Genomic DNA, 22,107 nt, shown 5'->3' on the forward strand with positions numbered 1-22,107 from the left:
AGTGGCCTTCACTGCTCTAGAGAAAACAAGCAGCCTCCTCTTAAAGCTACGGAAAAGGGCTAAGCTGTGAAATGTCTCTTCGTTTTCTCAGGAAAAACTTATTGTTTCTAATGAACAAGAAGTTTTGCGCGTACACTACCGAGCAGCGAGGACATTGGCAAATCAGTCCCTGCCTTTCAGTGCCTGTACCGTGTTGCTGGATGCCGAGGTGTATAATGTCCCACAAGAGTCTCAGGTAACTGAAATGTACAATTAATTTCTCTTTGGAATTTTTTTTTTTAATAATAATATGAACAATCTACTTGACAGCCTATATACAACACTTACAACTAAGTGTATATTCTCTACCAACCCTGCAAAAGTGGATCATCTGATCATGGACAAATGGACTCGCCCAGGGCAACATACGATAAGAAAGCACATGCAACACTTGGGAGACTAGTTTTTTTCTGTAATGTTTCTTAGATTTAGAGGTATTTTTTTTCATGAACAGCACATATTCAGTGTCCACAAGACGAGAGGAATAAGTGTCTTTTTACTGAAGGGTCCAACCACTGGGACCTCCAGTGATTATGGGAATGAGGGTGCCTGAATCGAGCACGTAATTCCAGCAATCAGACACCTATCCCCTATCCTGTGGGTATAGGGATAATTGCTGTCTGTTGGGAAGCCCCATTAATATTAAGAGCCGCAGCAGAGATCTCATGATTGCTACAGGTCTGGCCTCCAGGACAGCGGATTGTGGCTGGAAAGGCACATGCAGTTTCAATGCTGTTTATGAGACTAAACCAGAAGCGGGGAAGAGAGCTTACCTCTATGACATCCATTTACACTAGGAAAGGGTTATGAAAAGGGGTGGACAAGATCAGGCAGGATAACTGAATGTATGACTTACTATAGTATTTCGGCATTTCTATTTAAAGCACCAGTGCCATAGGCAAAATAGGCCCTAAATCACACTGTGACATAAAATGTAAATGTAATTCATGTAAAATGGTCGATTTACAAAATGAATTTCCATGAACCAGAGCTTCTGTGGTTCCTTATCATGGTATGATATTTATGCTTGTTGTTTTTTCATTTCATCTACATTAAATCATAAAATGCTGAAATGCTCATCCTCAAGGTCTTGTTAGACAGAAGTAAATGAGTAATGCTATTTAAAATGTGGCAAAGAAGTATAAGATTGTAATAAATCACAAAGTCTGTTTAATTGGGCCAAAAAATTACTTTCCATCAATCTTTCTCCAAAATAGATAACCACAGGACAGTTTTACAGTGGCGCACGTGATGTGGATGAAAAAAGAAAAGTAAAGGTAATTCATTAATCACATTGTGAAGAATTAAGCCATACTGGTGCTTTAAATAAATGCTCGCCTTCAGGCAGGTAATGACTCTGCCTGCTATATTGACATATGGATAGCAGACAGAATGGAAACCTTCTAATGCTCTCCATCTGTACAGGTGAAAAAATGGCTGCCCTGTTATGCTCAGGCCGTGTTTGGCTACATAATAGGACTGGCACTGGATGTGATTTTGACGCTGTGTTCAGAGAAGAGTTATCATTTTCTTGCAAAAAGTCTATTTATAAGCCTGTTTAAAGGAGCAGTAGCCAATGAGTAGCTACAGTGTTTGTGGTGGATGATATTAAAGGGAGTCTACCGCCTCCGTAATCATATTCCGTTGTCGCTACTGTATTACAGAACACATTTATTTTTTTCGATCCCACAGCACTTTACAGACATTGTTGGTCATATTATAGTGATAAATCTACCTTAGCTATATATATGTTACTTTTAGAGATTTGTAGAAAATCTGCTTAAAGGTCTTATGCAAAAGAAACTGTTAATGCATTGGGAGCAGGCCTTAAAGAGGACCTTTTATGTCCTCTGCACATGTGGTTTTATATACCGCTAGAAAGCCGACAGTGCACTGAATTCAGTCGGCTTTCCTGTTATGTGCCACGGAGCAAGAGACATCGGTGTTACCCATATCTCTTCACTGTCAGAAGAGTGTTCCCGACAGTCTTGCTGGGCTGATAGGAACACCCCTCCTGACAGTACTCGTCAATAGACTGGTACTGGGGGGAAGGGGGGCGTAGCTCACCACTCAGTGTCTTTCTGGTCTTTTATCCACCTCTTTCACTTCCCCTCCCCTCTTCCTTCTGCAGCCGCTCTCCCCGTGTAACCTGCATCTTCTGATTTATAGATCAGTGATTTACACAAAGTCACCTTAGCTGATGGAGGCAGCAGGGAAACCGCCTGAAAGGGGCACTTCTCTCTGAAAAGATATATTACAAAGTGTGTTGAAATAACAGTACTGCTGTCTGTATTTGTACCCAAATGTGGTGGCATTAAAAAATACAATTCATCCCTTAACCTCAAATAGTTACAGCAATGCCCAATGCAGCTGTGGTGCTTTACTGTGCCACACTGCAAAACCGCAGTTGCGGAATGCTTTTTTTTTTTTGTCATGTGACATGCACAGTTCCGTTGTTTACTTATATAAGCCACAATACTGGAGAATGCAGCAGAAATATATACTATATTATATATGAGCTGATTGACCCATCTGGTATTTTTCTACCTAAAAATCACACTTTAAAGGAGCACTCTGAAGCGGGGTGCATGACACAGATCATCTCTGGTATTCTATGAATCCTTGATGCTCAGTCATAAAACACAGTATCCACGCATTGCCTACAGTATCTCCCTACATCACTATCATGGTACATTGTTATACTTGATTCATTAGATGTGTATATCAGACCAGCTGGATGATGTTTTAGTGTTTATAAGGGTTATGGGAGATTGAAGCTGAATAGACAAGCTTTTTTTCCTCTTATTGTTTTTAGATTTCCTGTTTTTATTATTTCACGTGTTTGGTTTTCTGCAGCTTGTTCTACCTAGGAATAAACCAGGTGAACTCCAGTAGAACACTGCCACCCACTGGCCACTTCAGTATAGTCATGTAGCATGCAGTATTTTATGAAAGTACCCTGCTGAATGTATTAACATTACCATAAATCTGCTTGATGCCTGTAGTTCTTCTGAACCAAACTGTTGTAGCCTTGTTACAACCGATCGGCCTATGGCCTAATTCATACAAACAAGGGTAATGTGAAATAACAAATCTGACATCTGCACTGTAGTTGATTCACAGTAGCTTTTCCTTAAAAACAAATAACATACCTTGCGTAATAAATTATTGCCCAAATCTGCATTGTGGATGTTGTCTACAGTTAGCTTTACACCAGTACATGCTATCAGTATGCAGAATATGTATCTCTAACATGTCCATAACTATGGATCACCCTTATTTTGATCACTTTGCAAAGTCAATAGCCATTTTGTTTCTATATAGCAGATTAAAATACATTTGTGTGAATACTCTGAGGTGCTATTATTGTCTGTGCTATCTAAATTTTATTTTTGTGGCACTTTTTTCTGCTTAGATGTGGAATGGCACGCCAAGTAGATTTTCCTCTTTTCTGCTGCCAGCGTAGACCAGCTCAGTGATTTGAGTCAAGAATACACTGCTAAATGGCCAGGGCTGTGGAGTTACTAGGCAAACCCTTCTAGATTTCCGCAACGTCGCAATTCCTGTTCCAACTCTTTCATAAATGGCTGACTGCGGCAAAGCTCCTCTTAATTCACGTAAAGCCAGTGACTGAATTCCTATGAAAGTAAATATGTAACAAGCTCTGCATATAAGTAATCAGACCTTCTCAATAATTTTTATCATATTCTAAACCACCCAAAAGTGGCCCCAAATCCAACTCCACAGTCCTGTAAATGACATTAACCTCAAAGGAAATCTTGTCACCAAAACCATCCCTTTCAAACTCTAAGCAGAGACAGATGGCCATGGTTCACTTGAATAAAATGCTTTGTCTGATTCCCGATCGATGCTTCCGTCTCTGAGATATTAGCTTTTTCATAATATGATAAGCAGGTAGGTGCCATGAGGGTGTCACTGTCTCTCTCTTCACACCACAGACCTACCTCATAGGGACTGGAAGCTGGAAAGCATAACTGCTTGGTGCAGCGAGGGTGTTTCATTCTATTACTCTCCATCATTGCTCTCATTGCACCAAACAGCTTGTTAGCAAAGCAGGAAAAAAGCCAATTCCTCCATAATGGAGGTGCTGATCAGGAAGCAGCAAAAAAAAAAAAAAGGATATTCTTCATTTGAGCCACAGCTATTAGACTGTGCTTTTAGTTCAATACAGACTGTTCTCCTGATAGACTCCCTTTTAATATTGGGGTTTGTAGATATCCAGTCTGCATCAGATAATTTCCACCTTACCGGACAGAGGGTAGAAAATGGACATGGATATGTGCTGAAGCTACTCTGCCACATAAGGCTATATTCACACCATTGTTAAAAAAGTCGCCACTTTTCTTGCGGCATGGAATAGTTCATAAGACTGTATTTATTCTATGCAGTGGCATTCGGAATTTCCTCTTTTGATTGGCAACCTTGGGGGAAAGACACAAAGTGGCATCTGTTGGACATGTCAGTTGAATGTAGGTGCTGGCTGGGACATCATGAGACAGACAGACAGACAGACAGACAGACAGACAGACAGACAGACAGATAGATGTCTTTATTTCAAGTCTTCCATAATTGTGTAATAATAAGTGAGTCCACCTGTTATTAATGGTAATGTGGCATCCAGACAGAATGGTTGGCCTCACTGTCCAGCTCCTGTTTATTCTAATTTCAACATAGCAGCCAGGCTCCTGTCCTGAATATTCATATAAGGCCATAGACTGTAAAAAACTATGCTGAATGTCCAGAGGTAAAATGCAGAAGCATTTTCTTCAGATGGTTTTTGCAGTGGCACACCTGCAGATTTCTCTGCGGCTTTCATCCAAAATCCAAGGCAACAATAGACATGTGCTGTGGGATTTTAACCAGCAACAAGTCTTTTTCGTTGCAATTACTTTTTTATATAGCATATGGATGGGATTTAAGAACTGGCCATACTCATAAGAGACGTCGGCTGACTTAAAAGCATTCAATCATTGGAATCCCATTTTTTTTTCTCCCTAATATGTAGGAATAGCCTTAAGAAAGGCTATTTTTTTTCACCCCTACTTTTAGAAGTCTTCTCTGCGCTGCCATTCCATAGATATCCTGGTTTTCTTCGGTATGTAAATTAATTTACTCACAGCACAGGGGGCATCCCCAATGCTGCGAGAGAATTTTCCAGCGACACCTCTATCTTCTTCTGGCACGCCTCCCCGCGATGTCTTATTCCGTCGGCTTCTTTTGGATTTAAAATTCATGCATGCGCGGCAGTGAATTTTAAATCCGGAAGAAGACATCGTGGGGAGGCGTACCAGAAGCAGACAGAGGCCATCGCTGGAGAGTTCTCTCGCAGCACAGGGGACTCCTCCAGTGCTGTTTGAGCACTGGGGCCCGCCTCCAGTGCTGCAAACTCATTTACATACTGAAGAAAACTGTGATAGCTACGGAATGACGGCACGGAGAAGACATCTAAAGGTAGGAGAAGAATAGCCTTTCTTAAGGCTATTCCTACGTGTTAGGGAGAAAAAAAAATGAGATTCCAATGATTGAATCCCTTAAAAAAAAAAAAAGAAAAAAAAGGTATCCCTTATCTTGGAAATTTTCAGATGTGGATTTATGGCATGATTAGCCAGTCATTTGCCATTTTGCGCAAATGACTTAAAGCATTTTTTTTTTCTAGTCTGCCCTCAAATCACACAGTTTAGTTGCTTGTGTTAATGGTGAGGTTGTTCAGGAGCATTGTGGTTGACTCTCATATGTATGGTCATCTTAAAAAGGCATCTACAGGTTTTGTTTTTTGTTTTTTTTTTTGTTTTTTTTTAATTTAAATAGTGCTTCTGAGGGGGCCATAAACACAAAAAAAATTGAATCTCCTCTATCCAGGCCTCCTTTCCAGTAGAAAACTTGCAGTTTCTTATATACACATCCCCAGCTGACATCATTCGTAATACCATCCTCTGTGAAGGCTAGGATGCCTTAATGCAAGCTCTGCCTCATTTTCTTAGAATTTTTATTTAGTATGTGAAAATTACAAGTTCACTTTGAGGACGTGTAAGTGAGGTTGCAATGGAGGGTTTTAATGCAAAGCGGAACAGAAATGGTCTTATATATGTGAATGATCCTTTTTCTAACAGTGTTTACCTCTCTTGCAGACAGAAGATGGGAAAGCTTCTGTACGAGACAGATTCAACGCCAGGCAGTTTATGTCATGGCTACATGATGTCGATGATAAATTTGATAAATTAAAGGTAAGTTGCAATGTTCTTTCTGCTATACAGCTGCTGAATTCAGAATGTGTCTTAAGGCTAAGTTTACATGACAGAAAATGGAGAGGAATTTGAGATGGCATATGCCTCATTTCTCTTCATTTTCTGTTCCCAGCAGAAGAATGCCAAAGAGTATCTGCATTCCCACCCAGCTTTCTCAAGCCACAGACTTCACGCTAAGTTAGCAGCGGCATATGTGCTTATTTTTTCCTTGTCCTGCTACAATCTCCGTCTCCTGTTCAATACCATCGGAGACAAGTGAAATCTGCTTCTGAGTTTGAGTCAGAATATGCATAAAAATCAGAAGCTGATTCCACTGTGTGAATGGGACTTAAGCTGCATATCACAGAAGTATCTGCTGGGCTGCTTAGATATAGCTGTGTGTAGATGGGATACAATTATAGTCTCATACTTGTGGATGTTTTCATTTACTGACCGCTAACAGATTATTAAATTGAGGAATATAAAGTACATGAAAAGTTTCATCAAACTGAAAACCCTTTTTAAGTACCTATTGTACCTATTGTACTTGTACTATCTAATAAGAAGTAAGGGCTAGTTCACACGTGAGCACAGGGGAGGTTTTTGACAGCTGATTTCGCGTCAAAAACCTCCCCTTTACAATGGTGGTCTATGCAGACCGCCAGGCTTCCTTTTTCCGCTACCGGCGGGCTGCTGCTAGCGGAAAAAAGAAGCGACATGCCCTTTCTTCAGGCGGAAGCCGCACAGGTTAAGCCGCGCGGCTTCCGCCCCCGGCAGCACTCTCCTATGTCGGCTCATTCATTTGAGCCGACAGCAGAGGGTAAAGCCGCGACCACGATGGCACGGCAGGCGGGTTTCGACCAGAGAGAGACGCGGCTCGCCGCGTCTCTCTTGGTGTCAAAACCCGCGCGTGCAGTTCACGTGTGAACTAGCCCTAAGGGGGAATGTTGAGCAGTTGGTTGCAGTATATAAACTGGAGAGGGTAGGTTTAGTTATGGATATAATTCAGTATAAAAGTGTATCCTGTTGATAAAGATAATAGAGGTTGACTAACTCCCTTTCACTCCTTGTCTGCAGACATGTTTACTCATGAGACAGCAGCATGAAGCCGCAGCACTCAATGCAGTTCAGAGGTTAGAGTGGCAGCTCAAACTACAAGAACTGGACCCAGCCACATACAAATCCGTCAGCATTTATGAGATTCAGGAATTCTACGTTCCACTGGTGGAGGTCAACGATGACTTTGAACTGACTCCTATATGAAGTTGTCACACCCTGCAGCTTCTTCCATAGACAGCACTTCTGTATGTTTAGCTGTAGACAGTCAATTTGGCAATTATGGGAGGACACAGCCTCTGTGAGGAATACCTGCACTGTTTCTTAAGAGGGAATGTCAAAGAAATACAAGCGCACACAGCCTTCGGGCCTTTCAGGAACATGTGGATTAGGATGTGCATATAGAAATTATTTTATATAAATATATTTAATCATAGAAATAAAAATGCATTTTACTACAGTAACTTCACTGTCTGCAGCAAAATGGAAGCATATAGCTGGCAGCTCAGGAAGCTACTTCCAGATAGTAGTGAGGGGCTCGAGATGATATTCATTGGACAATCGTCCATGTTTGTTTAAGCTACTATTGGTACCTGACTTTTGCACACCAATGCATTACAGTTCACTGGAGAGATTTTCTAATGAGTGCCATAGAGATCTTATTAAACGTGCAATGCAGGAACACCCCCCTTCTAGCAGCAGCAGCGAGGGTTAACGTTCCATCTTCTACCCAGGATCTAATGAAGTGTAATGCAATGGAAACAAATGAAAAAGCTCTGAATTGATCACATCTTAAGAAGATATTGTGTGAGATTCAAACAAATGTAATATTGTCTTATTTTAAATAACTTATTTTATATGTGTATATATTTCTGTGCATTTGTATATAGTATTGTAATTAATAATCCCCAACTGTACAAAGATAGATATTTTATGTGGAAACTTATGTCTGATGTTTTAATGGACCAAAGTTGTCGTCTTTTTGGTTTTGTTTTTACCTGTAACGTGTTGTACTTGTACGTGTTTCAGTAAGGCATGTTCATAGCCTTGTAAAGGTTTATGGATAAGGTATTGCATGCACCACTCAGCTCAGCACTTATACCACAACACATCCAATACCATGTAATACTTCAGCAGAAAACAACCTTCACACTAGCCTGCCGCCAGTAACCTTTATCATAAGCAGATTTATTTTTTTTGTTGAAATCTAAAAACCAACAAAAAAAAAACCAACTTGATAGACTTCGGACTCAAGTGAGCCTATTTTTAAGAAAAACACAAAAAAACTTTGAATGAAAGTTCTAAAAAATTGTAAATGTTCTATTTTAATATTTACATAAATTTGTATATAGCTATGTAAATATATTGTTTAATAAATTTTATTGGTCCTGTTCAAAAAGCATATGGCTATTTGTGTACATTTATTTTACAATAAATTATTGGATTATCATTTTGATTCCATGAATAGGTGACATACACTGAAGTATAGCCCGTGTTCTGGGAGCAGCATAGTGCAATCTGTTTCTTCAGTGGCACAAAAAAATTCATCCTCCATTCTATTCCTCACTCACCTCTTTCCATGAATGTGAGCAGAGCGGCAGTAGACCCGGCATAGTTATTATAAGTTATGTTAGTATGGTGTCATGAGTTATACTAAAAATCTACTCCAGTTCCTAACTATCATAGATATCCATTCCGGAGGCCCGGAGCCTCTTCATAAATCTGCTGTGCCTTCCACCTGTCAGGGCCTTTAAGACTATGATATGAAATTCCAGTATCAATAAATCTGCCCCACTGATTTCAGCAACCTGTTGGATTCACACTAAGGGTGCATTCACACGGAGGAAAATGATGAGGAATTTGGTGTGGAATTTCAGCACTGAAAAAAAAAGTGGGTTCCTTTTTCTGCTTTGTCTTATGCCATGAATAAGGAGCCAATGCTCCAAAACGCATAGGCTTAGGTTTTGACCCCACCGCCACTAATGTAATTTTAACCAGCTGTATACTAAAAAATAATAAAAGCCAAGTTTTATTAAGAACAACTTCGGAGACTGTACTCGTGCTGGGAGACACCATTTGCAGTTTTCCATTAAGGGATGGGAGCAGCTGATGAAGAACGGGGCAATGTGAATTAAGCAAGCAGCACAGTTTAGGGTGGACTGGAGGGGTGCTGAGGGTGTTTGCTGGGAGTCCATGGAGAAGGGTGTTACAGTAATCTAAGCAGGATATGGTCTGTGCAGAGCCTATCTGTCATTTCTGCTTGCCCTAACCACTGCTCCTAGCTAGGTCAGAACAGCCTAAATGGTGAGCAACTTTTCTTTTTTTTTTTTTTTTTTTTTTTTTTTTTTTTTTTTTAAATAACCATCCTACTTTTTTCCAGTCCAAAGATGCACCCCCTCTCAAAGTTTATCAACTGAGCAAAATATGTTTGAGTACGTTATCTCCAGTCATCACCCAGGGAAAATGGTCTGGTCATGAAGTGGTTCAAATCTGGAGGGATAAAAAAAAAAAAAAAAAAAAATCTATCAGTCATTCAGGAGTTTGTGTAAGAAGTTCTCCAAGTGCTACTTCCAGTGATCACAGTTCTTATTACATGTATATATTAGACATGTAGATGGACAATGTGATCACTAACATAAGAAGCCATTAACCTTTCTTGTCTTCTATGACATATACTGCTGCACTGAATTCAGAGCACTGTCAGTTTTACAGGCATGTGTCCCAATGCCAGAGATATGGGTGCTATTAGTTTTGCTACTTATAACAATGCACTACCAGAGGGATCAACCACACAGCTCAGTGTCTTCCCTCAGTGATTTCCCTATAGGTATAATGGAAGCAGAAAATCCGCAGACCTTACATGAAAATGCTGCGGGGGAAAAAAAAAATGCGTTACTGCCGCAGTTTTTCCTGCCGTGCTTTTTTTTGTTGCGGCCTGCTATATGGAGCCTTATAGTCTTAATAAAGCCCAAGTGCCTTCTTAATTAAATTAATTGCCTCCTCATATTATGCCCGATTCCATCGGACATAAATACTGCACCACTAATGACCACCCCCTTTTGTTCAAAATGCCCCCTCCCTTATAGCTATAATGTTATAATTACCCCCCTAACGACCCCTTATACTATTAGAATACCCACAAATAAGCTATAGTAAGTTATAGTCACCTACCTGCGATCCTGATGACCAGAGCTTCTGCCTCCTCCCTGTTCACGCGCAGCACGTCTTCCTCAGCACAGGCGGAGTGATGCTATGATGCCATTGTGCCACCAGTGCTGAGAAGCAGACGTCTGTTTGGTTCTAGTTGCCTTGTCAACTGCAGGCATTATGTGGCTTGCGGTTTACAAGACAGCCAAGTTGCAGGAAGCGTTTTAATTAGATCGGTCTCTGCAGACACCGATCTAGTTAAAAGTAACATATTAATTAATGTCAGTGCCCAGGGTGTTACTCCAGCAGGTAACAGCCTATTTAAAAAAAAAAACAAAAAAAAACAGTCGGCACCCGGCAGCCCAGTGGGCCCCCTCAGGAGCTTGGGACCCCGACACGTGCCTGGGTTTGCTGGGTGCTGACTCCAGTCCTGGTCAAAAAGGCATTCCTCACCACCCTGTGATGACTGCGCTGTGAGGCTGGTCCCTCTGCCAGTGAAGGGATATCCGTAGCTGAAAGTAATGGCACCAATGTTTCTGCCACTGTGGTCACATACAGTGCGCTGAATTGAGCAGTATATAATATGTCACATCATGGAGGACATGAAAGGTCTTTTTTAATACCAGAAATGAGGATTTGCTGGGTAAGTGCACAACTGAAAAGTACAGTCTGCCGTGTGTGAATCGGTTTCTAGCAGCGATCTCTGTCCACAATATTACTTTTTTTTTTTCCTTGTCTTTGTTTTACAATTATTTCAATAGCCTTCAAATCACACATAAGGGGTTATAAATGCAAACCAAAATTCTTTATTACTGACTGCATATAGAAGCACAAGAAACATACCCGTGTAGATGTGGCATCAACAATACCGCAGATAACATACCAGGGTGTGTGTAATATATGTTAGTTGTATGTATTAGTGGTTTCCTGGCTCCATTGAGCCCTGTGTGGCCTCCAACATGCCCCTTAGGGCCCGTTCAGACAGGCACAGAGGGGGGCCGATTATGGCGTGGAATCCACGTCATAATCCGCCCCCTCACAATGGTGGTCTATGGAGACCGCTAGCGTTCGTTTTTCCGCTAGTGGAAAAAAAGAAACGACATGACCTTTCTTGAGGCGGATTCAATAGAAGTGAATGGGAGGCGGAAACCGTGTTGCGATTTTTGGTGCAAACCGTGACCAAAAACCGCGACACAGTTTTTACGGTTCATTCACTGTCCGGGAGGGAAAAACCGCCTGTTGTTTTCTGAAGCTCCAAAAAACGCCTCAAGGTCCAAAAAACGCTTCCTAATTAGGAAGTGTTTTTTTTCGGACCAAATTACGACACACAGTATTCACGTGTGAACTAAGCCTTAAACAGCTGATGCCATTTCAGGAACTATCTATAGATTCTTTATTTGGGACTGTCAACCATCTTTCTATAGTCATGTGAATAGAGATTTAGGATTTCATTATTTTACTGCTGAATATTATATCCTGAGCAAGTATGCAGAATGTATTCATGATAATCTGCCTGTAATGCTTGCAGATTTTAGAGTATTCGCTAAGATTTGTAACATACAAATATATCACATGTGAATATCCCCTACCCTTCACACGATGTAACACTCCGCTCATTTTGTCCATTTTACACGTGTAAAAATTACACGTGTAAAATGTAGTTAGCCATTGAGTTCAATGGCTTACACGCGTATTTTTGAGCGCTCAAAATACGCACGTAAGCCATTGAACTCAATGGCTAACTACATTTTACACGTGTAATTTTTATACGTGTAAGGCTTAGTTCACACGGAGTTAACGCGCGCGCATTCTGACACATATACACGTGTCTGAATGTGAGCGCTCAAAATAGATCCCATTCATTTCAATGTGTCGGCTTACGGGTGCTACACATTGAAATCAATGGGAGGCTTTTAGGCTTCACACAGAGTAACGCTGTGCGCATTTTGCCACAAATTACACGTGTAAAATGTGGTAAGCCATTGAGTTCAATGGCTTTTTTTTTTTTTTTTCCTCGTATAATGCGCGTAATTTTTGCGGGCCACCATTTGTATACAGAAATTGGTGTGCAGTTGTCAGGATAGAAAGCAGCCATCTCCTGTCATCAAAAAAATTGTGATCAATGTTATAATGTAACTATTCATATAGTATCAGATATCGCTACATGTAACCAGTCTTATGGCCAACTGTTTGCTGTCAGCCACCACTGATCTAAAAGTTATTCAAGATAGGCAATAGGTTACAAGTAACACAGAAGGGGAAAAAATGTTTAGGCTGAGGCCCCACATTGCAGAAATGCAGCTTTTTTATGTTGCAGATTTTGCTGGGGGATTTTTTTAGCCTAAAGAATTTTTTTTTTTGGCCACAAAAGGAATGGAAAATATAAAGGAAATTTCTACATCCCCTCCCTTCTCCCTTCTGTGCAATCCACTCCTGGCTTTGGCTTAAAGGAACGCAGCAAGATTTGCAAGAGAAAAACCTGCATTTCGGCAATATGCACATTTATATTTGCCACTATCCTCTGCCTACGACTTTGTCTGCGTGTTGTTGGCATCAATGATCCGCCTATATTCAGCAAATTGCTGCCGTCGATGGTTTGCCTGCTCCGGTGTTTTGGAAGTTCTCAAGCTGTCCTGCTGCTGAACTTGTTACTCACACTGTGCCTGTGATTGTCCCAGCAGCTCGTTGAGACGCCGTATAATGATCGTGTTGTTGGCACTGATGATCCGCTTGCTCCGGCGTTTTGGCAGCTGTTAAGCTGGCCTGCCACTGAACTCATTCCTCACGCTGTGCCCATGATTGTTCCGGCATCTCAGCAGCTCGCCAGGAAGCCATATAATGAGTGTGTTGTTTGTGTCAGTGATCCGCTTGCTCTGGAGTTACAGCAACTCTCAAGCTGGCCTGCCGCTGAACTTGTTCCTCGCACCATGACTGTGATTGTATCGGCATCTCAGCAGCTCGCTGGGATGCCATATAATGAGTGTGTTGTTGGCTTCAATGATCCCCCTGAGCTCCACTTGAGGAGAAGTCTGTTGACTTCTGGCTACCTTCATAGCTCTTGTAGTTTTAGAATTTTGCGACAAATTAGATTTTCTTTTTCCAGCATGTTTTAAATCGGCAAACTTACCATTTGAATTAAAGGTGTTTTCCCATCCAGGTTGGCTTTATCAGAACCTGAGATAAACTGCTGCAAGAGCAGTGTAATATAGTATACTGATCCGCGTACATTTATTCAATTGATGTTGGTTGTGATCTGCTGTGTGCGGGCCCCTGCGGCGCCCACTCCCATGGCACCCCCCTTTCCCACGGTGACACAGCCTCACCCTGCCTTCCTTTTTCGGGGCCCCCTCTCCCGCCACAGCCCCCATCCCCTACTCCCGCTGCTCCCCCTGCACCCTCTACTGCAACCCCCCACCCGCAGCCTCCTCCCGCAGCAACCCCCACACTTATCCCTCCCCAGGACCCACCCCCCCCTCCCTCATGAGGAACCCCCCTCCTCTTGGCCCCTGCTCCCGCGGCCCCACTGCACACGCCCCAACGCACACCTCCCTCCCGTGGCCCCCCTCACCTCCCTGGACCCCCCCTCACTGCAGGCCCCAGTCTTCTCTCGTCCACGTGACCCCCCCCCCCCCCCGGGTGCTCCTCGGCGTGCCACCCGCAACTACTGTTTGTGGCCCCGGGCTTCCGCGCTCTGCCACATGCCTCAGCGAAGCATCCGCGGGTCTATGGAGGCAGCAGCATATACGGGCCAGACTGTGCCAGGCAGCAGCGCTTCCCCCTGCGAGGCAGTGTACTCACCGAACATGTGCAGCCCATGGTGTCCGCACGCGGCTACCTGTCCACTGGTGGCATAAGTAAGGGTGCATGTCGGCGGCTCTCGCAAGCGTTCAAGCGCCGCCATGTTCTTCATTTTGCAGCCAGCCCGATGGCTCCGCCCACACAGCAGCAGCAGCCAATCGGGTGCCAGTACAACGACCTGTGATGACGTCATTTCAGGTCTTTGAATATCGCAGGAATGGAAATTTTCCGCTCGCGGTTGGGCAGCCCAGGAGTGTAGGCGAAAAGTAAGTAGCCTATGTTTCAATCCCGCTGCCAATGTATGTTTGTAGCAAATTGCAGGCAAATCCATTCAGGCTTGTGGCCAAGATTGAGGAACAAACATACAAACACACAAACTTTCACATTATAATATATATTAGTAGGATGAACATAAATTCATAACAGTCGTGAAGCCATGTCATTTACTGGGAAAAACGTAGCCTATATTTTAATCGAGGTTACAAACTATCTATGTGCCACATTTCATTCAAATCCGTTCAGCAGTTTTTCTGTGATTGAGTAGCAAACATCCAAACACACAAACATCCAAGCACACAAATTCTCACACTTATAATATTAGTAGGATAGGATTCCTTCTAAAGTCACTCTTTGCTTTGGATTAAAAAAAAAAAAAAATCAGCTTTTTTTCAATATGTGGCCTCACCTGATAAGGTTGAAAACACACATGCCGTTTCTGAGCTAAAATCAGTAGATCTAGTAGGAAGTAGTATCAAGTCCCTTTAACTAAGGCAGTGGTCAGCTAATTTAATTAGCAAATGTATGTTTATTAGCTTCTCTCATCTTTTATGCAGGGAATAAAAAACAATTGTTTTCTGTAAAAATCCTTACCCCGCCCCCCAATAGAATTTGCATCAGCCTGTGCAAAAGGCCCATTAAAACAAGTGCCAATAGATTGTTATATGGCTGAGCCAGAGAACTCCCTGTGTGAATTCTTTATTTGTTACTCCTTTTAATCCAGTCCTGGCTTTCAATCAACTCCTGCATGTGTGATTCCAGCCTAAGGTCAGGGGATACCTGTTGTGTATCAACAAGGGAATTGCCAGAGGCTAACCCATTACAAAGAACAGAATCAGAATAGTAGATGGAGCTTAAATGAATTGCATCCACACATTGCAGAAACACACCAGGAGTGTGAAGGGTCTTGCTCTGGGGGTTTAGAACTACATGACAATTATTGCTGCATGCTCGCCCACAGCTTTCAACTTTTCCATAGAAAAAGCCGTATATACACATAATACATACGCGTTAGCAGACCTGTGACAGATCCAGGCAAAATCTCCTGAGAAAGCTGAATGTGATGATAAATGTCTTGTGTATGACCAGTTGTAGGACTTATTAACCTACTGCAGGCAAACCCATAGATTGTATTGGGTATAGGCAGATGTCCATTCATTTTTTACAGTCCAACAATGCATTGGAAAAAATAAAAATAAAGATATGCTCTACTTTTAGCTCTTTAAGGACCACAAACACTTATAATAGTCTATGGTTCTATTTAAATCACAGCGTGTCCGCACCGCGGGTTTTACCGCAAAGTGGGCATGAGATTTGCTAGAATCCCATCCACTTTGCCATTACTGTAAAACACCACGATTTTTCCTGTGGCGTTTCCGTCCCGTGGGGCCCCGGGCTTAGGGTAAGTTCACACGGGGTATTTTGGTCAGGATTTTGAGGCCGTATCCGCCTCACAATCCTCACAATGGGAGCCGGTCAGGTCTTTTTTCCGTTAGCTATTTGCTCCGGCTCCCAGGAAATAAGAATGGACATGCTCATTCTTCAGGCCTCCTCCCAACTAGGCCCATTCATTGGGCATTCAGTTGCGGCTACTCGTATTTTGGTCCAGAACCTGAGGCGGCCTCCACCTCAGGTTCCGGAGCAAAATACCCCGTGTGCACTTACCCTTATGCCGGGGCCCCACAGGCTGGAAACGCCACGATTTGGCCACGGCGAAAATGTCGTGGGAAAAATCGCAGCATTTTACAGTACTAGCAAAGTGGATGGGATTCATGCGAATACCATGCCCACTTTCCGGAAATAGTTGCAGCGCGGACACGCCGCAGTTCTTCCCGCAGCGCTTTAGCACGGCAGTTCCAGTCCGTGGGGATTTAGTCTTCAATTGTTTTTCACAGATAGCACACTGACCCATTCATAGGTTAAAGAAGATCCCACCGGAAGATCAGATGCAAGTTGAATTTATTAAAGTAATACAGATGATCACACTATATGGTGTACATGTATGTAAACGTTTTCGGCTTACAAGCCTTCCTCAGACTCTACGAAAACAAATACAGCATATCAATACCACATGTGAGAACACATAAACACCATTAGTGAGAGGTATACACGTCTATGTACAATGATATGATGTAAACATAAGTGTATATGTACAAAAAATATATATATATATATATATATATATATATATATATATATATATATATATATATTATACAAAGCATGTCACAATTCAGTCATCGGCTAACATCGCTAAAAATGGACGTGATCTTGTAAGGTGAACAATACCAAAAAGAGCTTCCTGCGGATAACAGACAGGTATGTAGACATGGCAATTGGTATTAAACTAAAGTGGCATGACATGGAACTATGATAAACACCGTATTGTCCTCGAGTTTCTTGATCCTGATCCTTGACAAGGTGTATGAATACTGAACAGTGTGTAAAGGAATATAAAGAATGGAAAACATAGAAACCCACTCACCAATAATGGTTAAAGTGCCAGCAAATGGGAGGTAGCCCAATATTGGATATCTTTGGAACCTGCATATTTGCTCCGTCCGGGGAGATAGTGTCCCCTAGAACCAGTTTAGGAAGAAAAAGGAGAGACAGTCACATTTAGGACCCTGGGGAAATATCAGGGTGTTACTTGATCTAATACACTAGAGTGAAGTTATATAAGGTACGGCATATTGTCGGACATTAGTACATATGTATATATTATTTTTTTTTATGAGTACAGTTACAAATAAAATTAAAATTAACCCCCCCCCCCCCCATACACAGTAGTGGGGCAATATGGTGTGCCCCCTGAATTAAACTCCACTGTTGGGACTGTACCTGCGGCAATATGGCCTGGACGACCTGATCTATTAGCGGTGTCCTGCCGGGTTGGAGGCCGGAATCACCCTTGTGTGGACGTCAAGCCTGCAGGATAATAAGCTAGGGACTGAGGTAAAGTATAAGGAAGGGTTGTGTCCCGTCATGGTCTCCTTACCTGGATACACTGGAGGCTCTAGTCCTAACACGTTGGTGGCCTGTGGGCAGTCTGAGAGGCAGGACGGACTAAACACTATAAGGCCGTCCCCAAGAATATGATAATGCACGTCAGACAGATGCATAATTATAAAAGGGAAGAGTCCCTAATATATAAAGTGTCTAATGTAGGAGAGAACACAAATATATATATATATATCGTTATATAACAGATGTGGAGAAGTACAAGACATAGAGAATACATACGTAACCAGTAAACATAGATGTAATAGAATGGAGAAGTGACATGAAAAGAGGAAGAATAAATTCAAAGGGAGACCCGAGAAGACAAAGGAGAAAAAAGGAAAGAAAGAAAGGACCATGATAGTTGAACTCTCATGTATTGCTAAACTCACGCAATACACGGGATCAAGGATACGACTTTACTCGATATTAGATTTTCAATGTCGGATTTAAAATCGTTATTGACAATTCTGGAATAAAAGATATATTAGTCATAGACCACAGTTTTAGTCATATAACAGCTGTCACTTCGTATTCTCTGTTTAGTCCCATAGGTTCCATCGTTTGTAGTCTAAAAATCCAGAATGTCTCTCTTTTTTTGAGAAGGTGCACTCTATCGCCCCCTTTCCTGGGCATTTCCACCTGTTCCAACACCTGATAGCGGAGTTGGGCTATTGAATGTTTTTTTTCAATAAAGTGAGCCAGAACAGGTAGGTGAGTGAGGCAACATCTGATGTTCGATTTGTGTTGCCCCATGTGGTCTCACACAGGCTGGGTAGTCTCTCCCACGTATGCGAGACCGCATGGGCACTTCAGGAGGTATAAAACATACAATGACTCGCACGTGAAGAAACCAGACACTTTGAACACATATAAACGGGGTTTGGTCCGAGCTAAAATTCACGCTCAATTACAGCAGTATGAACATCAACTTCCTTGACACTCTGATTTCCATAGATGAGAGGGGGAATTTAACATCTGATCTATATGTTAAGGAGACTGACAGGAACAGTTTAGTGCATTTTTTCAAGTTTTCATCCCCCCGGCCACTAAGAGAAGTTTGCCTAAATCACAATTTATGAGATAGTGCAGACCCAGACAGGAGGGATTTAAGAATCAAGGAGATGGGTGACAAATTTAGACAAAGAGGCTATCCAGAACAGACCATAAGGGATCTGGACACCAGGAGTAGAGGACAGTTAGGTAACAACAACAGTGAGAAACCCAAGCGAATCCCATTTATTCATACCTACCATCCATTTGTATATAAGATTCATAAGATTATTCGTAGGCATTGGGGTACGTTGAAACGCTCTTTCCCACAGGTGGAGGAGTTCCGTAGTGGCTTTCTACCATGTTATAAATGACCAAGAAACTTAAGGGATTCACTGGTGAAAGCTGACCTAGGTTCAACACTACGGGTACCTAGACAAACGTTCCTGGATGCACCCTGGAAAGGCACCTTCCCCTGCTTAAGGTGTTTGCAATGCTCAAATGTATTGAAGGGTGAGAACCTTTATCACCCGCACTCGGGCCAGGTGTTCAAAGTGTTTTTTCACGTGCGAGTCATCGTATGTTATATACCTCCTGAAGCGCCCATGCGGTCTCGCATACGTGGGAGAGACCGCATCAGGCAACACAAATCGACATCAGATGTTGCCTCACTCACCTACCTGTTCCGGCTCACTTTATTGAAAAAAAACATTCAATAGCCCAACTCCGCTATCAGGTGTTGGAACAGGTGGAAAAGCCCAGGAGAGGGGGCGATAGAGTGCGCCTTCTCAAAAAAAGAGAGGCGTTCTGGATTTTTAGGTGTAATCAATTATTATTAAAGATTTTGAATACAACAGTATAATAGACACAAACATTAAAAACAAGCAAATAAAGAGGGGGACAACATATCTCAAATAACAACAAGTTGGCCACGTAGGGCCGTAACGCAAAATGAGAAGTAAGGAGAAAACCCCAACAGGGAAATCAAAGCCTTACAAGAGGCCGCAAATCAAAAAGACAAAAAGATGAAGACCAAGACAGAGCCAGAAACAAGGGGTAGACAAAAGGAAAGGACAAGACAACAGACAAGTAAGAAGAGGAGGAAAATAAAGACAGTCGGAGGGCACAAACACGAAGGGGCGGATTACGAAAACCAGGGAGTGGACACACCAAGGGAGTCAGGAGAACAGGGCTGAAAACTCTGAAGATTCTTGAAACATGACCCACGCCCGCCAGAGGGTCTCAAACTTAGAGGAGTCAGGCAAATCCATTGCCACGAGGTACTCCATTCTACGTATAAGCAGGAATTCCTGCAACCATTCTAGCAGGGACGGAGGGGTGGAGCTGCGCCAGTGGCGGGGGATAACCGTTCTGGCGGCCGTGAGGAAGTGGCGCAAGAGATCGCCTTTAACACTGGAAAGCCTACCAGGGAGGAGGGAGAGAAGAGCAATCTGCGGGGAAGGGGTCAGGATGCGACCAGACACTTTTCCATACAGGGAAAACACGGAAGACCAGAAAGGCTGGATCTCCCTGCAATCTCACCAAATGCGGAGGAAGGAACCCTCCGTGATACCACAGCGGCAACAACGGTCAGAGACCAAGGGATAGATTTTGTGAAGGAGGGTGGGACAGCAATACCACGGGGAGAGTAATTTGTAGTTTTTCTCCTGGGCACTACAAGGTAAAGGCAGCTTGTGGGAGAGGAGAAAGCAACGGTTCCAATCAGCGGCAACAGAGTGGTGCCCAGATCAGACTCCCTAGACCTAACATAAGGGGGGGGGGGGCGGAAAAGGCGGCATTCAGCAAGGCGTCATACAAGAGGGAGAGGGCACGCGGGGGGGGGGGGGGGATGAGGGGCTGGTCCCAGACAGCAGACTTTCCAAAGGCGAGGGCAGGGAGGAAAGGAGGGATGGCACCGAGTAGCGGCGCCAGAAGTCAGAAAGCTGGAGATATTCAAAGCAAGAGAGGATCGAATCCGGAAAAGCTAATTGAAGTTGGGCAAAAGGGGGGAGGGAGGGACCGCAGATGGATCCCAGTTGGATATCATCTGATGCAGCCCAACCCAGGAAGCGGGGAGCAGAGACAGCTGGTGGGAACATGGGATTGTTGAACAGCGGACTCAGTGGACCGGGGTCCCTAGCAATGGCGGATGACCTGCAAAGACTATCCCACACCGACAGGAAATGAGTAGCCAACTGGGAGGAGCGAATGGCGACGGGATGAAGATGAGAAGGAATCCAGGGGATGGAAGGGAGATAGGAGGAGGTGAGTTTCGCTTCAAGGTAAACCCATTGTTTATCGCCACGTCTGTAGCGCCAGTCTATAAGGCGGAGGAGACCCGCTGCATGGTAATAGAGGAGCCTCTCAGACTGCCCACACTCCTCCAACGTGTTAGGAGCCTCCAGTGTATCCAGGTAAGGAGACCATGCCGGGACACAACCCTTCCTTATACTTTACCTCAGTCCCTAGCTTATTATCCTGCAGGCTTGACGTCCACACAAGGGTGATTCCGGCCTCCAACCCGGCAGGACACCGCTAATAGATCATATTGCCACAGGTACAGTCCCAGTAGTGGAGTTTAATTCAGGGGGCACACCATACTGCCCCACTACTGTGTATAGGGGTTTTTAATTTTATTTGTAACTATTCTCATAAAATATATATATATATATATATATATATATATATATATATATATATATATACACTCACCGGCCACTTTATTAGGTACACCTGTCCAACTGCTCGTTAACACTTAATTTCTAATCAGCCAATCACATGGCGGCAACTCCGTGCATTTAGGCATGTAGACATGGTCAAGACAATCTCCTGCAGTTCAAACCGAGCATCAGTATGGGGAAGAAAGGTGATTTGAGTGCCTTTGAACGTGGCATGGTTGTTGGTGCCAGAAGGGCTGGTCTGAGTATTTCAGAAACTGCTGATCTACTGGGATTTTCACGCACAACCATCTCTAGGGTTTACAGAGAATGGTCCGAAAAAGAAAAAACATCCAGTGAGCGGCAGTTCTGTGGGCGGAAATGCGTTGTTGATGCCAGAGGTCAGAGGAGAATGGCCAGACTGGTTCGAGCTGATAGAAAGGCAACAGTGACTCAAATAGCCACCCGTTACAACCAAGGTAGCCAGAAGAGCATCTCTGAACGCACAGTACGTCCAACTTTGAGGCAGATGGGCTACAGCAGCAGAAGACCACACCGGGTGCCACACCTTTCAGCTAAGAACAGGAAACTGAGGCTACAATTTGCACAAGCTCATCGAAATTGGACAATTGAAGATTGGAAAAACGTTGGCTGGTCTGATGAGTCTCGATTTCTGCTGCGACATTCGGATGGTAGGGTCAGAATTTGGCGTCAACAACATGAAAGTATGGATCCATCCTGCCTTGTATCAACGGTTCAGGCTGGTGGTGGTGGTGTCATGGTGTGGGGAATATTTTCTTGGCACTCTTTGGGCCCCTTGGTACCAATTGAGCATCGTTGCAACGCCAAAGCCTACCTGAGTATTGTTGCTGACCATGTCCATCCCTTTATGACCA

The 22,107-nt window shown here is 43.2% G+C and overlaps 1 protein-coding gene across 6 annotated transcripts in view; it reads left to right on the top strand.

Moving 5' to 3' along the window:
* ANKRD12 (ankyrin repeat domain 12) overlaps positions 1–8,707 on the top strand; it is a 110,206-nt gene extending 101,499 nt beyond the window's left edge. For 2 of the 6 annotated variants that reach the window (XM_075270666.1, XM_075270665.1), the window contains 4 exons: positions 92–235; positions 1,257–1,316; positions 6,189–6,284; positions 7,362–8,707. In XM_075270666.1, coding sequence (XP_075126767.1) covers positions 92–235; positions 1,257–1,316; positions 6,189–6,284; positions 7,362–7,547 — 486 coding nt within the window. In that variant the 3' untranslated portion in view covers positions 7,548–8,707. The remainder of the gene's footprint in view (positions 1–91; positions 236–1,256; positions 1,317–6,188; positions 6,285–7,361) is intronic. The other 4 variants (XM_075270663.1, XM_075270668.1, XM_075270667.1 and 1 more) reach the window with 2 other exon arrangements.
* Positions 8,708–22,107: the final 13,400 nt, after the last annotated feature.

This window comes from Leptodactylus fuscus, chromosome 4 (assembly GCF_031893055.1).
Source record: "Leptodactylus fuscus isolate aLepFus1 chromosome 4, aLepFus1.hap2, whole genome shotgun sequence".
Taxonomy (NCBI): Eukaryota; Metazoa; Chordata; class Amphibia; order Anura; family Leptodactylidae; genus Leptodactylus; species Leptodactylus fuscus.